Source organism: Fusarium musae, chromosome 4 (assembly GCF_019915245.1).
Source record: "Fusarium musae strain F31 chromosome 4, whole genome shotgun sequence".
Taxonomy (NCBI): Eukaryota; Fungi; Ascomycota; class Sordariomycetes; order Hypocreales; family Nectriaceae; genus Fusarium; species Fusarium musae.
In genome coordinates, this window is record NC_058390.1 from 2,051,822 (window position 1) to 2,067,253 (window position 15,432).

The 15,432-nt window shown below is 49.5% G+C and overlaps 3 protein-coding genes across 3 annotated transcripts; 2 read left to right on the top strand and 1 right to left on the bottom strand.

The window, feature by feature from the left end:
* Positions 1 to 885: 885 nt before the first annotated feature.
* On the top strand, positions 886 to 4,686 carry J7337_005576 (uncharacterized protein; the record flags this gene model as incomplete). Its single annotated transcript, XM_044823251.1, has 5 exons — positions 886 to 1,283; positions 1,481 to 1,510; positions 1,930 to 1,978; positions 2,659 to 2,836; positions 2,888 to 4,686. The coding sequence occupies 5 exons, from the start codon at positions 886 to 888 to the stop codon at positions 4,684 to 4,686; spliced, it is 2,454 nt and encodes an 817-aa protein (XP_044681742.1).
* A 4,571-nt stretch (positions 4,687 to 9,257) lies between these two features.
* Positions 9,258 to 10,757, top strand: J7337_005577 (uncharacterized protein; the record flags this gene model as incomplete). The annotated part of the gene is made up of 3 exons (XM_044823252.1): positions 9,258 to 10,165; positions 10,257 to 10,591; positions 10,684 to 10,757. The coding sequence occupies 3 exons, from the start codon at positions 9,258 to 9,260 to the stop codon at positions 10,755 to 10,757; spliced, it is 1,317 nt and encodes a 438-aa protein (XP_044681743.1).
* Positions 10,758 to 11,236: 479 nt separating this feature from the next.
* J7337_005578 (uncharacterized protein) lies at positions 11,237 to 12,846 on the bottom strand (the record flags this gene model as incomplete). Its single annotated transcript, XM_044823253.1, has 4 exons — positions 11,237 to 12,181; positions 12,253 to 12,449; positions 12,531 to 12,731; positions 12,795 to 12,846. The coding sequence occupies 4 exons, from the start codon at positions 12,844 to 12,846 to the stop codon at positions 11,237 to 11,239; spliced, it is 1,395 nt and encodes a 464-aa protein (XP_044681744.1).
* Positions 12,847 to 15,432: the final 2,586 nt, after the last annotated feature.

The window sequence follows — 15,432 nt, forward strand, 5'->3', positions numbered from 1 at the left end:
GTTCTTGACCCCCCGGCCCCAGTCGCAACCCCAAACGACTACCGTCTTCAGAACCCTACCGGCCGCTTCATGCGTTATCCATCTAGTCATAGCTTTGAGCGACCTACATACTTTTCTGTCGTAGTGGATTCGTCTCATCTCTTCCCATTCCCCTACTTTGTCGCATGTTACCAAGCCCTGGCATAGCCACTGGGTTTGAATCAGATCTCTCGCTTTCCAGTATCCTCCCCGTCTTCCTCCGTCACTAATTGGAGCCTGGACCTTTGATCAAAGCGGCTCCGATGATCTGAAGCTGAGAGGACCCTTTTTGACAGCGATAGAACAGTAATTGATCCTGGTCCTTGACAAGATCGGCAACCTGAAATCTTCGGTTCAGCGGGTCAGACTCGATCTATCTGACACTCCTGTCACTCTTCTCACCCCTTCGCTATGCGTGAAAAAAACAAATAGCATCCGTCTGCCAAGTTTCATGTTACTCTGCACCGAACCTAGACCCCAGTCTTCTGGAAGACGTACAAGAAACAGCCGTTCCCCTGACAGTTAAACGAATTGTCTCTCCAATCACTTCGCTCTTCATCCTCTTTACTTTGTTCCTTCACCTATCTGTGGAGTGTCTTCGCATTATAATCGATAATTAATCCGGAACGAGGTTGATCCTGTTTCTAGTACCTTGCGGCGGTTGTCATGAGATTGTGATCCCCTGAACCTCTACCATTACCAGAAAGACGACTTCGAATCCCGATGCTGTAATCAAGCAAAATACATACGCCCACCACCAGTCTTTTTTACGAATCAAGTGGCGCCAATTGCATATTCTGCCGGTTCCATAGTCACTCCATTCTAATACGGCCTCTGTTCGGACAAGTCTCTACACAGACCTGAATCATGAAGATTGAGTCAATTCTAAACCAGTTCAGCGAACTTGACACGGAAGCGAGACATAGTCGAGAAAGCCTACAACTTTTCAATGAGCAGAAGGAACAGAGAGGCCCGTCATTGTCACTGTCGACTCCGTCACCCGACTGCACTCAGTCTAGAACATCTAGTGTGCGATCCGACAGTCGAACTCGTACGCCCTGGGATGCTGGTGGCTACTCTCTGCCAAGGGATATTGGCCCCAAGAACTCCTCGCGGCATCCTTTCACGCCAGTGACTTGGGAGGAGCAGCAGGAATCTGCGAGACGTCAGAATGCATCTAATCACCACTCCAGACAAGTATCAATGGATACATCAGCCAGTATAAGTCTTCCTGGTTCCGCAGGATCATATGCGCTACCAGTCCGGTAAGAAAACTCAAAACCACAACCCGGTGCGGGCATGGCAAGCTTGAGGTTGACATTACTTCAAGTAGAATGCCTTCCACCCCAGAAGTCCATCAAGATGCTTGGGCGCCGAAAAGGTACTCCCTTTCTCGCACGCTGGTGTATATTCCGGCCGGTGTTTGACGATCTAGCTTGACTAACAATACTAGTAACCACAGCGAGCGCCGTGCTTCTCAGCATATGAGAAGGTGAGTTGCGGTCCTGCCAAGTATCAGTGTTGCTGTTATGAATGACATCTTGCACACTGGCGGCCAATCGCAGGAGTGCACGTACTAAAATGAATCAAGATCAAGTCTCTGGACGGAATACAACACGTCGCCAGCTTCAGCGAGCCATAAGATATCAGACAGCCGCAGCAGTTTCTCATCTTGTTGCTCATCGACCTTCTCTGCTGGCCATTCCAGATTCTCATCGGTATCTACCATCAACGGGGGCAATACGGTAGGCTCTGGCATCGCTGACCTGGAAGCAAAGTTGGAGCGGCTTCCAAGGATAACAGCGCCTCTCCCTCCAGTGACAGTCGGTCTGTCTGTGAAGTCGCATGCTCGTCAGCGTACCAATGGTGCTGGGTCGTTGTACTTGGGTAGCCCATCTGACACGATTCTAGAGGCGAGGATGATGAGAAGAAAGCACAACCACTTGTCAGAAGATCAAACGTAAGTTAATATCTCTTTGTTCCTATGCAGAAGAGGATGGCTGTCAGCATGAATCGGAGTTCGTTCATTGTTTGCCCCTTGTCAATCGTCCAAACCATGCATACGTATCGTTTGCTTGCACACCCCGGAAAAGAAAAAAAGGGTGGTAAAGCAGCGTCGAACTGCATGGAAGCCTCAGGGATGCATCTTTGGCAGTTCGTGAATGACAGACAATGTTCCTATTGTCAGGAGAAAAACGACTGCCAGCTGCAGACGCATTTTGAATGGATTATGTCTAGTCATAAAAGCTGGTCCGTTAAGCGGGAGGAACTTGGCCCTCGAAAGCAGCATTGTCCCACTACCAACTTGGCCTCGAGCCGGTGAATCACACTGCGTGTTTATAGCTCTGCTCAGGCAGTCTGAAAAACGCTTGCGTTCTTCTAGCCCCATGTCCACCTTTCACTCCTTATGTCCTCGCACATTCCCCTCGCTGTCTATTGTCACTTTCAACCTATAAATTTCCCACCCGGAATATACTGACTCTGTTCCTTTTATTCAGCTATTTGAAGCCAAAAGATCAGTTTCTGAACTCGTTAGATCGCGTTCACAAGCGAACCATCTCTGCACCAAACCCCGCCCAGGGCTCTAGTCATTCTTTTCCTCAAGCACCAACTTCTCTGCCACAATTTACGTCCCGACAGCTTCATCCTCCGACGCAACTGTCACCACAGATCAACGCATCTCACGATCGTCTCGGCATCGAGAAGTATCCCTGGATCACTACGGGAGAGAGCTCTCCTGCAACTAGTAGTGCATCAACAAGATCTCCCTTCCAGCCTCCGGAGACTGTGAGGATGCAGTCCAACGGGACTCTTCCAGGTAATCTACCCCTTCCCGGTATTCTCTTTTGAAGTAAACTAACGAATGTAGGTGCATCTGGACAGGCAGCGTCCCATGCTAACCCAAATGATCGTGTGCTTGCTGCATTGCATACATTGGACGATGTGGCCATCGACGTTCCCCTTCAGGGTGGTGACGTTTGTATGGCAGTTCCCGAATGCAACACTAATTCGGTACCACGCAAGGTCATTTCTCATCTTTTTGGCCGCAACAAGGTCTGCACTCGTCGCATCCCGGAGCGTGTCTGGGTTTGCATGTGTCGCAAGCACTATCAGAGGATTCGCTACCGAACCGGTATCAGATTCAGCTTCACTCAAATCAACCTGGTGTACGAGCAGATCATCCGAATGATCTTCTGGAGCCGAGGTCTGGAGAATGCCAGTAGAACTAATCTGGAGGGCATAACAATCCGATCCTGGACATTCTCGATTCGAAGACGTGAGGTTAAGCGCCTGGCGGATACTAACAGTCGGGACCCCATCCCTCACTGGATCATGCAGAGCCTCGGCGAAGGCAAGACGCACGATGAGATTCTCGATGTCATTGAACGTCTTTGCCAAGAGATCGATCACGGCGATCTCAGAGAAGTTCCTCCTGTCGAGTTCCTCCCAGAGGTTGTTGATGCTTTCACGAACTCGCCTGCTCAAGTCCAGGCCCATCAGACATCGGCCAGCAGTCAATCCGGCCGTTCGTCTTTGATGGTTGGGGAGCCAGTTCCATCCCCCCTCCCATTTGTCAAGGAATCGTCGCCCCTCGAACCAGTTCAAGAAGAGGGATCTGCGAGTGAGCATTCTAGCCAGCAATCGTCCTCGTCGGCCACACCTCCTGCTGCTTTCAGCGGATCTCGACCTGTTCATCACTCCCGATCGTATACCGACGATATCTCCAACCGGACTGCTCCCTACTCATTCGGCTCTCGGTCTCCCCTCGCGAACTCTGGCATCGGGCCAGACAGTGATCGACAACCCAGTCTTGGGTACTATGACAGTCAGAACCCAACAGCACCTTCAATGAGCTATTCCAGTATTAATCGTCATATGCAGGCGCCGATGACCGATCACCGAGGTTCCTGCGATAACGCCCCTTATTACCAACAGTCTTGTGGCGGCGGTCACTACTATGGCCCGAGTGGATTCGTACTGACTGATAGAAACCTCTCGATCCATACCGCCGCTATGCCAATGGTGGCCAGAGCGGATCAGATGTATGGCACCGCAGGCTATGCTGCCCAACACAGCCGAGACAACCACCACTTCCCTGCGTCGACAGTCAATAACCAACTCACGCCCGCGCCGCTCAACTATCCCTCTTACGGGACTCCTCCTTCCCAGGCTTCAGGAGCGGGTTACTCGTATCCAGTCCCGGAAGAACGTCATTCTCAGTTTGGAATGAGCGGAGTAGACAACTCACTGCATCATTCCATGGCAGACGAACGCTCGTACTCTGATGCTCCGCGTTCACAAATCCACCAGCCCTACTGGTTTTCTGCCGAGACTGGGTCGAACACTAGGATCGGCCGCTCTATGAACCAATACCAGCAGTACACATTGGCTTCCGTTGACCAAGCTAGCCTCCGTTCCTCGCGCCAGTACCCTAATGAAGAAGCTCCAGAGTATGGCGTTGCTAATCTGGTTACTGATGAAGGTGTCCCAACCACGCAATCAGCAATGGCCTACCGTCCAAGATTCCAACACGGCTACGCCTCTCCCCCCGAGTTTGACGACACTCTCGCTCGAGGCAATTATCAGGCCTATCAACACAATCTTTCAACCAATGGCGATGAAGAGCACATCCACGGTGATCGAGCTTCTGACAGCAATCGCCAGTAAGGAACAGATTTCCTGAATGATGGTAGGGAGCGCAAGTTTTTGAGGCCTGGCTTTGTATGCCACTTGCGAAGCTTCCTGTTTTGCCTCTTTTTTCTTTTTGATACGAGCTGCACGACGTTAATGACTTTATCTAATTTGCGTTGCTTCCCCGTCTGGGGCTGTTCATCACTGGTGAACTGAAAATATTGCTCTCTTAGCACTCGCCTGCCCCCCTTTACCCCCTTTTTTGGTATTTCCGGCCCGTTGTATGAGTATATCGCCCCTTGAAGCACCTGAGGAAGCACAGCGATACAACAATCAGGCATGTTTCTGCAGGACTTGGCACAGGGCGGACTTTTTGCTTGATATGATTGCTCCATCGTCTGGGATAGGGATTTGCTATTATGGAGTGGCTCATGACATAAAAGTTCATAACCTTGCTGGTCTGAAGTGGCCATAAGTAGCCAGATAGATGATAGATGAATGACACATCTGAACAATATTTCGATGAGGAATCGTGATGCGATTCTGGTTGATGGCCCTGTGTGATGTCTGCTTTTCTTTCTTTCTTTCTTTCTTTCTTTTTTTTTTTTTTTTTTTGGAGAGAGATGATCGTGACTGTTATGAGATCTAGCGATGGGTGCACAGTCCTGATGATCAATCCCCCCCTGAACATGATGATGCCGCCGTCCCAGTCCTTCAACTCTCCAACATTGGCCCTGGCCACTTCTACGTAGCCAAAACGCTTGTAAAATTTGTCGAGCCCACGCAATCCCACCAGCCAAGTGGGAACTCCTGCACGATCGGCCGCCTCCAGACCATGCTGAAGGAGGAGGGAACCATAACCGCTACCTTGGACATGAGGAGAGACCCCAAGGCTAGACAAATACCAAGCTGAACGACGCCGGGGAGAATTGAGTATGTCAGGTTCAATGGTAGTGAAAACGCGATCGTAAATACCGAGTCGATGAGAGTCTACGTGACAAAGGGGAAATATGTAGGAGTGTACTTTCAGCGCCGCCAACATGATTGGGGCAACCCAAGCATCTGAATGAGTCAGTGCTTCAAACAGGTTTTGTTATTCGCAGGATTTGAGTGGATAATGCAATAGTTGGCAGAGATTTAATGGAGAGACTTACGAAGTGAGAGCCATCGCTCACGGAAAGACAGGGAGTTGTCCGGTATATGCCACCAAGTGAATGCCACAGTCCTGCCTCTGGCATCATCCAGCATAGTGAGAACGTAGCCGGGCGTCCAGTAGCGCATACGAAAGCGCCGAGTAACCCACTCACGAAAGGGAGTTGAGTCGGTGTGACGGCTTGGGAACATGAAGTCGAGCAGAGTTTCTTTGTCGAAGCTCTGCATATAGAGATCTGTAGCCACAGTGAGATCGGCAGTGGTGCCGGGGCGGATGTGATGGGTCATCTCTGCGGTTGTCATATGCTATGATGGCCCTTGAAGGTGAGTATTGACTCCAGTGATAAGACCCGAGTGTCAGTCCGGTATAAAAATAGGTCTTAGATCGGTCTTGGGGAAGTGTTTTGGAGATCAACTGCACAGCTTCAGCCTCTGGAGCTGCGTTTCGGTAGATATATAGTTGCTGAATTAACGTAGGGGGTTTGCTTTTGAGGGATCAATGGACCTAGGTAGTCACCAAGTGATTGGCGAACAATATTCTCCATTCAATGGACTTTGGTTTCGGTCAAACTGGAAAGGTTTGCACCTCAAGCAAATATCAATCGACATTTGCAGCTATTTAGGCAAGGCCTAAGGCGGGGATAAGTCTATGAAGCTGCCATAACGGGATTTACGCCGGATGAGTCAGTAGCTCATGTTAATTCCGAAAACGCTCGGGTTTTGCTCTGACATGGAGAGCAGGGGTCCTCTCGCTTAAGCGCCTATTAGGGAGTGTATATGGCATGCATCTGGCTGACATCGCGGCTTTTCTCTTCTAAACCTGCTGGTGTTGCGGGAAATATTCAACGGCTACCTCAGGAGACATGCACTAGAGTTTCGTGGGCTTAATTTAGCAACGACTTGCTGGACATGGAAAGATAAGACAGGGCTATACCAGCACCAAGAGCGCGAAGGAAGTAGGTGCCTTAGTCTACGGCCCTGCTGGGAGTGACATCTCGTATCCATCGTGGCAGAGTCAGTTGATTCGCAATCTCGATAGGTCTCTTTCCTGTCTCAGGTAGTTGAAGCAAGGTCAATTCCACGGTCCCTGGATGCTATGGATCGCATCAGTGAAGTGGTGATGGGCCAATATCCAGGGTTGAGGGAGGTCATTGTTAGTGCATTAGTAGTAGGCAGTTGATGTTTGAATGGAAAGGTATTAGCTTGCGATTAGTTTAAAAAAAAAACACCAGATCCCAGTGTTTCTTTTATTAGAATATGATGGGTTCTCGTGTTGTTTGTACGAGAAAGAAAAAGGTCGCATGGTGGCATCTTACATATCTTTGTCAATGCTACCCCAGGGACAAGCGAGGCGGTGATGTCATAAGCATTAGAATACCTATCGCGAGCAGTCGAAGCTGATGCTAGAATGGACTTGAAGAGTCCAGTTTGAAGATGCTTCATAAGTGATTTGATGTAAACTCGATTCATGCATGATCGAGATGTGAGGGACTGATTGCTTCAGAAAACCATTCAAGATTGTCACCAAACTTGCTTAGATGGGCATGATTAATTCAGGCCAACCCGCAACCCGCAACTACAACTCCCGTAGCGGAGGGCTCGTCCCTTCAAACTACTTTACCTAATTCTAAGCGTAAGGTAAGCTCGGGTGCTAGGGTGGCACGTAATGCCCGGGCGCGCTAACCTGCAAATGACATCGCTGTAGATGGCAGATGCATCCACCATGGGCATGACATGACCATGGCCTCACTGGGCTGAGAGGTAACGGTCTCTCCGGGGAATCGGGAGGGGGGGATTTGCAGCGTGACCCGGCATTTCGGACGCATGAGATGTGATTGATGGATGGACGGATTCGATCTTAGATGGGTACCTAATTCCTCTCAGATTTCAAGCAGCGCAGCATGTACTTACTGATTGGGTACCTATCTAGTCAATCAATCTAGGCCCTGTATCTCTCTCCACTATGTTAGTGGGTATTGAGGATTAATCATGCCTCTTGAGGATGCAGTTGTAGTCTGGGTTTAATTCTTAAGGTCGTTAGGGCTGTAGTTGAATCGTTCCATGATCAATATCCTGGACTACCTGCGTTAGCAAGTAAGGTAAGGGAGCATACTAGGTACCTACCTAGTCCAAACTCTCCATCCATCAGGCATGTGTTGTCCATGTTCCTGCTTCCATTTCTTCGTGGATTTTTGGCTCCTGTGTCTTTCCCTTTCAGGTTACTTGCGACATTACACCTTATTTGAAATCATCCCTGAGCTGGCAGGCCCTTGTGCCCCCGCTCTTTCCGCTGTCTGCTTTCTTCTTTAGTTAGGCCCCATTACCTTTTTGCCCAATTTCCAATATTTACCTGATCCTTTCAAATCAACATCTTCAGCCTTCTTCTCACAGCCTTGGGTGCCATCACCATTGCCCCCCTGCAGCGGCTGACTAACCGATTAGACGTCATCCTTGGTTTGGTCCCTGTCAATCTTGACCTTGCACCTGGCACCCGGCGCCCATCTACCGGGTTCGCCATCTAGAGTGCCGTATGTACAACACGGCACAGCGTACAGCGTACAGTTACCTATTTACCGCCCGCTGTGCTGCGCATTTACTGTGGTCTCTCTGCAGTGCGTATCTGCAACCACCCCTCGGCCTATTCTGGCCCCAGGCCTGGAAGCATCAAGAGACCCATCGACATCTAATCAACTCTGTGGCCCGGGGGGGCATCATGTTCTCTTCGTACTGAGACTCGACGTCAAATAGCCCTCGTTCCCGGCCTCGATGTCTCGGTTCTCCTCTCTTTCCTTACCATCAGTCTCATTATCAGTATCAGACTACAGTCTCAATCTTGCATCAAGCTCAACAACACGTATACATACACTCACATTTACATCTGCATCTTGCTCCTGCTCCTGCTCCTGCTCCTGCTCACGGTATACGCCTATCAAACCACTCTGTCTAGGTAGCTCAAATTCTTCCATTACCTCCTTGCTGTCTGACATAATAAAAGCGTAGTCAGCATAAGTCGTTTTTTCTAACGTACACCCACCACACACACTACCTCTTCAAAGTACAAGCCCATCTTACGGGCTACATATCAACCACCACGGATCCCAGAAGAAGAACCATTATGTCTCGCTCCGTGTCATCTTCACGGGGCTCTGAGTCTCCAATGGAGCCTGAACGTGCGCACAGAGCCTGTGAAAAGTGTACTCGTACCAAAAAGAAATGTGATAAAGCATTGCCTGCTTGTTCTCGCTGTACGAGGTGTGTAACTGCCCTTGCAACTCGATTTTCCGATCTTCTATGACTAACTCGCCAGGCTTGCAACTACGTGCTCCTATGATTTTATCTACACGGCCCCAACAACCGCTGTTGTGGAACCTGGATATCTTGCAGGATCTACACCCAAAGAAGCATATGGACAGGGTATCTTTGACCCTGCTTTTGATGTTTCCAGCTCAATGGTAATGGCGTTGCTGTCATCGCGCAACATTCCTTGGCGCGAGGCAACCGAACGCTACTTTGAGACTATGAATCCCTGGTTCTCTGTAATCCATCCAGAACTCTTTGCCATCCGTACGGACAACCTAGGGTCAGGGGCCAGCTCCAATGCCGATCAAGGGCCCCGCGACCCTGCTGTTGCTCTCCTAATCGTCTGCATGCAGCTCGTCTCTCAGTACGATGATGAAGCTGCTGCCGCGAGCACCAATGTCAATGAGGGTAAGGACATGATCGAGATGCCAGCGTACAGGGCTGCCAAACGAGTCCTGAGCGTCTTACGTGGTCTTTCTGCTCCTAGCATTGAACTTGTCCAATGTTCCATCCTGCTGGCACTCTTTGAGTTTGGCCACGGTGATGTAATGCGTGCCTATGTGAGTATTGGAGATGCAAATACCATGGCCATGGTCTTGCGCATCGGCCCTGGGAAGTATATCGAAGCTGAACGAGAGGCCAATATTCCTTATGAGGAGGAAGAACGCCGCTGTGTCTATTGGAGTCTTTTCGTCCTCGATCGTCTCATCCATGTCGATTGCTCTCTCATCCATATGCCACTTCAAGTACCGTCCCCAGCCGCCGATGATCTACTGCCAACAAGCAATCTCATTTGGCACAATCAGAATCAATCGCCCACGCGTTCTGTTCAGCGACACCCTGCGAGCGTGGCCCCTTCGGTACCTCTGGGGCCATTCCAGAGAAATTGTCAATGTGCAATGCTCTATACGAGAGCCTATTCTCCGAAACCCCAAGGGAACCCCAATGCCTTGTTAGAGGAGTATGTCGAACTAGATATCGCAACACGTGCTCTAGTCGAGGCTATGATCATGCAGACTTCTCGTTGGGGAGATTTCTACGAGTGTTTCGCCACTTGTACATGGTAAGACGGACCCTGGGACATGAAGCAAAGCCAAACACTGTCTCTTTCCAAAGGTACTTAGTAGTTGAAAACAAACTGACAATTGACCTAGCCTCCTCCTTTTCCTTTACTGTCGCCAACTTCGCGCCGCCAACACCATATCCGCTGCAGGGCCCTTTTCTCCGACCGCCGATGATATCGCCCCTAAAGCCATCGCCGGTCTTAATTTCACAATCCGTATTATTGCCGACACTACAACCGACTTGAACGACCAACTCGCCCATCGCCCTCACCTTCTCGCCCCCTGCTCACCTGTCACGCCATACTCGGCATATCACTGCCTCATGGTCCTGAGCCACCTCGAGCATCTAATCCCCGAAGCTGACACAAGGTTTCACAACATATTTGCGTCATTGCACTTTTTTGCTAAGAGATGGGGAGTCGCTGGTAAGTTCTGAAGTTACTAGCAAGACTCGCAGTTCAGGATCGAGCCGCGGAGCAGAAACCGACATAGTGGAAAGGCATCTGACTCTATACAGGACAACTTGTCAACAAGGTTGAAATGTTTCTAGCAGACGCTGACGAGACACAATGGTGCTTCATGGATGAATGAGGCAACCACGACGAAAGCTATATAGACGCATCATGTTTATCACATCATGCCATCCAACCGAAACGGCTAAATATTGGGTATTGGCTAGGACGAATTGCAAGACCTCTGTGGCAATATTGACATCTTTTTGAGCTCTTATACCACAGTTCTACAAGGCGAGATATTGCCTCACTAGCTTGGCATACCGCGAGGCTTCAATTATTTCTATTCGTTTACAATCGAAGATAAATGCGTATACCAAAGCACAGGCGCGATTATAGTACACAACATCTCCAACTAGACGGCCGGCTTCTCAGTCTATCGGCGTGGAAAGCAAAATGCCCAAGCATCGCTCCTATAACTTGGAAATCGCTCAACAAGTAACACAATCCGTCAAAATAATCGCTCACATGCAAACATTAAGCATCTCAACTGTGGCTCGTTCTTGTCGAGATCATCAAGTTTCGATGGATTCAGGATAACCTTTGGTCCTTTACGCATTACGGGGAGTTTCCCACGACCAAAATCAGCAGCATGCCATTGAGGATACATGAGACGACGAAGGTAGTCCACACCGCCAGCAGATGTGGAAATGACAGTCGGTCGTGCCGGTATAACGTCATACCGAGGGCACTACAGGCGGTGAACAAGCTCGCAACAACACCAACGGTGACGCCCGCGTCAACTTCAGCTCTAAGCCTGTGTCGGCCAGTTGAAATAAGCGTGCCTGCCACAAGGAGGAGCAAGAAAGACACGGCAAAGGAGCAGATCGTACCCCAAAACAAGGTCTTCTCACGGTACAAGTGTGCCTGCTGTTGATTTAGGCTGGGAAGGGCATAGTGCGTGGCATATCCAGTCGTGGGGAAGCCATCTGAACTAGCATATCCTACTTCCGCGTCCGACTCGCTGCTATTGTTGAAGGTCGTGCTGGAGTATTGGTAAGGTGAATGGTTGGCACCGAGTAGAGACTGGCGTTCCCGGGTGTTGTTGTGCTTGAACCAACCCCTTGCCTTCTTCATGGGTGCTTTGAGGGCATTCTGCAGATAGTCGAATCCCGGAAAACTGGTGCTTTCATCTGGGTTTATATAGATAGCATATCCATCATCATCAGCTGCACATTCACTCCCGTCGTCATATTCGTTCCAGTACTTGGCAGGTTCTTCCATCTGCGGTGGAGGTAAGAAATCGAACGTAGGTTGAGCACGACTGGTGGCGTGACGATTTGTCGAGTTGAGAGATCCTGCAAGGGATTGACGTCGGTATGACTGAGCTGGTGATTCTGGTGAGCTAGGTTCGCTCAATACGGGGGCGGCAGAATTGAGTGTGCATGTGATGTCGTCATAACGTTGTTGTAAGGAGGAAAAGTCACGGCGAGTGAAACTTTTGGGGTCGGAGAGAACGTTCTCATAGAGACGAACACCGAGGGTTGTAGAACCAGTCCATTTCTGTGAGCAAGTGATCGGTCAGTACGTTGACCCAGATGTCAAACCCATACGGAGCAGTCATGATGACGTACCTTGTATTTTTTTGTGATCTTGCGAAAGGCGACAGTCTGAGCCTTGACGAAGCGCTCGAGGGATTGAATGTCACTGCCACAACGAACCAATTCGCGCTCGTACTTGGTGAAGCGCCTATGGTGCTTGATGGCAGACTCACCGGCGAGCTGTTCGTGGTTCTTTGATGCCCAACGATCAATATTCTTGGCGAGGTATTCTATAGAAATGGGGTGTTAGACCTGGTATGTGGTCGTGTGCCACTTGAGACGTGGCGCAGAACTACAAGTCAATGACATACCTAATCGGCGCGAAATCTCATCTGCCTTGCTTGAAACAAATAACTGCAGTCTTTCATGCTGACGATCGAGCTCCATGTATAAGCCATCCTCGAATCGCGAAAGAGCCTCGTCTTTTTGCCCGGGGATGGCCATAGCCGTGGCCTGGTCGCGCGTCGTGTGCATCTTGATCTCATGCTTGATGGAATTGTAGTCGAGGTTATCTAGATCAAGAAGCGATTGGTTAGTATACCAGAAATATTTGGAGGGAGAGGATTGAAACCTACGGAGACTCCATTCTGGAACAGACTCTCTTTCGAGATGGTCGCCAAACTTCATGTCTGATCAATAATAATAAAAATTCGGCAATCAAGGGAATGAATGGACGTCAACGAAAGTGACACAGAGACAGAGAGATAGAGAGAGAGAAAAGAAGAAAAAGAGCGAATGATGATATCCCCTATACTAAGGCTCGCCGTGCTATCTGTCTCTTGACAGTATTCAGGCGAGGCCCTAGAGTACAGATGAGATGCGAGCCGTAGAGAAAGGATCACACAAGTCGAACTGAGTCGAATTGAGGTGAGTTGGGCGGCGGGAGAAGCGAGCGGAAGATGCTGCTCAACGCCGAACTGAAAACTTCAATTGAGGAAGGTGGATCAAGCTTGATATCTTTATACCTACAGAGCAGAAAGTGTTGTAAGTCAAATGCGCAATCCAACACAGTCACGATATTTGATCCACAAGTGAAACAGAGTAGTAACTTGTTTGTCTTGTGAGAGAGACAAGACAGACAGACAGACAAGGGGAGGATGTGAGGAACGACGATGTCAATTGGAAGCAGGAAATGACGTACCCAAATATGACTCTGAGTAGTAGAAGTAGTAGTATGTATCCGTAGGCACACCCTGCTTGGCTTGAGACACAGCCCGCTTCGAGATCCAATTTAAAGATTAAAGCTTGTCGTGGTAACGCCCAAAGAGCAATTGGGTGGGGTCAAACTCTAGACTAACTAGATTGTAACCTCGCCCTCGCAAGGCCAGGAGCCAGGTTTGTTTAGTTAGTCCTTGGCCTGAACAGTTTCGTTTCTGCGGGCGTTGGCGCTGCGACGGTTCCGTTGCTCGAAAGGAACTTTGCACAAGAGAGCCTCGCAAGCAGCTGCAATTGTCTCGCTCGCGAAGCAAGGGCGAAGACGAAAGACAAAGAAGTCGGGATCTACCGGGCTTCTTATCAGATGCGCTCCTGTTGACCAAAAGTCTTTCTTTCTTTCTCTCTCTCTCTCTCTCTCTCTCTCCCTCCTGCTTGTGGCTGGCGCGGATGGTGTACGTATGGACAGACAGTAGCCTCGAACTCAATCCTCTGACAAGGATAGTCGCTCGTATTGAGATAAGAAGTCTCAGCAGTTTGGAAAGACAAAAAGATGTCAAAAGGTTCACCACAATCAACAAGCAAGCACGCCAAATATGCAACGACCGAGACAGAAATGTTTCTGGGCTAGGTAGGTAGGCAGTGTTGTCTCAGGGATAGGCACGGTCTCTTGGTAAATCTTTTGGTTTATCAGACAGCACAGCACAATTACAGGCAGCCTGATGTCAACCAGAAGAAGAATTCTACCCACTGCCCTCTTTTCGTGAGATTTGTTGAGTCGAGTCGATGAACTGACTGACTGACTGACTGACTGACTGACTGTTGTTTGTTGTGAGCGAGCGAGCGATCTGGAAAGTTCTGGTAAGCGAACAATCTAGAAAGGAATCGACGACAATGCGTGGGAAACTTTGCAAGTTTATATCTTTGAATCAGCCATTCGCGTGCGCTCTCTCTCTCTTTTTTTTTTTTTTTCCTCTTTCTCTCTCACTCTCTTTCTTCACCCTTGTAACCGCCTCTTACCACTCCTGTCGGGTCCATCCACTCAACCTCGTGCTTCACATGCATCGGTAACGCCCACCCGGACAAGATCCTGGACTTGGCATGATCCATCCATCGTACACAGCAGAGTGGAGGGGCCAGTAGCGTAACGAAGAGCAATCTGCATCTCTCTCTCTCGCTATAGTCCAGTGGGCACTGCAGCAGGTTACATTAGGTACGTGCTACAGCGATCCAGAGCGAGCGACAATGCCCCTGTTGACCTGACGGACGGGGCGGTAGGTGGGTTCACGGGCGGGTGCTGGAGAGAGGGAGGGGGGAGTGGAGTGGAGTGGAGGGCCCAGAGGATCAAGCCTCAAGCCTCAAGGGTCTTTGGGTCCCCGTCCAGACGTTGATGAGTGTCGTTCCGTTCCGATGTCGTGATTAGCGGAACAGTTGGGAACCGGATATCTGATAAGACGGAAAGCAAATATCGTTTGCCATGATCTGGACCTTTTGGCAATAATCTGAAGGGAACTCATCATGCCTCGGCTTTTCAAGTCACACAGGACACTGAAGGAAACACTGACGGGTAAAGATAACAAACATTAGCAAAAGAATGTCTAATCTTCAGGTGCATACCTCGTTGACAAAGATATGGAGATCACGATGCAACAGGTACAGTGTCGTTACCGCGGAGAACTTTATTATTATTAGTTACTGCTTGCTAAGTTAGCGGCCAAGTCAAACTGCAAAGTCGGGCCATGTACACAAGTCTCGGCTCTTGGGCTTCGGCACATTAGAAATTGAGTTTAGTGGAAGAAGCTTGGGAAACGTCGTGGTGGTTGTGGTGGTGGTGGTGGCCGCGGCATTCACACAAGCATCCATACCTTACTATGTGCATGGGTACCTAGCTACTTGGTCATCTCTTGGTCTACAGACACATGATAATCTTTTTCCTTACGCATGAATACAACAAGTACCTCTATTGATTCTGTCAAGCATCAGCTCATACTAGCTACTGTGTAAATCCTCAAACTTATGCATCTCTTGAGTTCCTGCACAATCAATCACCTCACCTCAAGT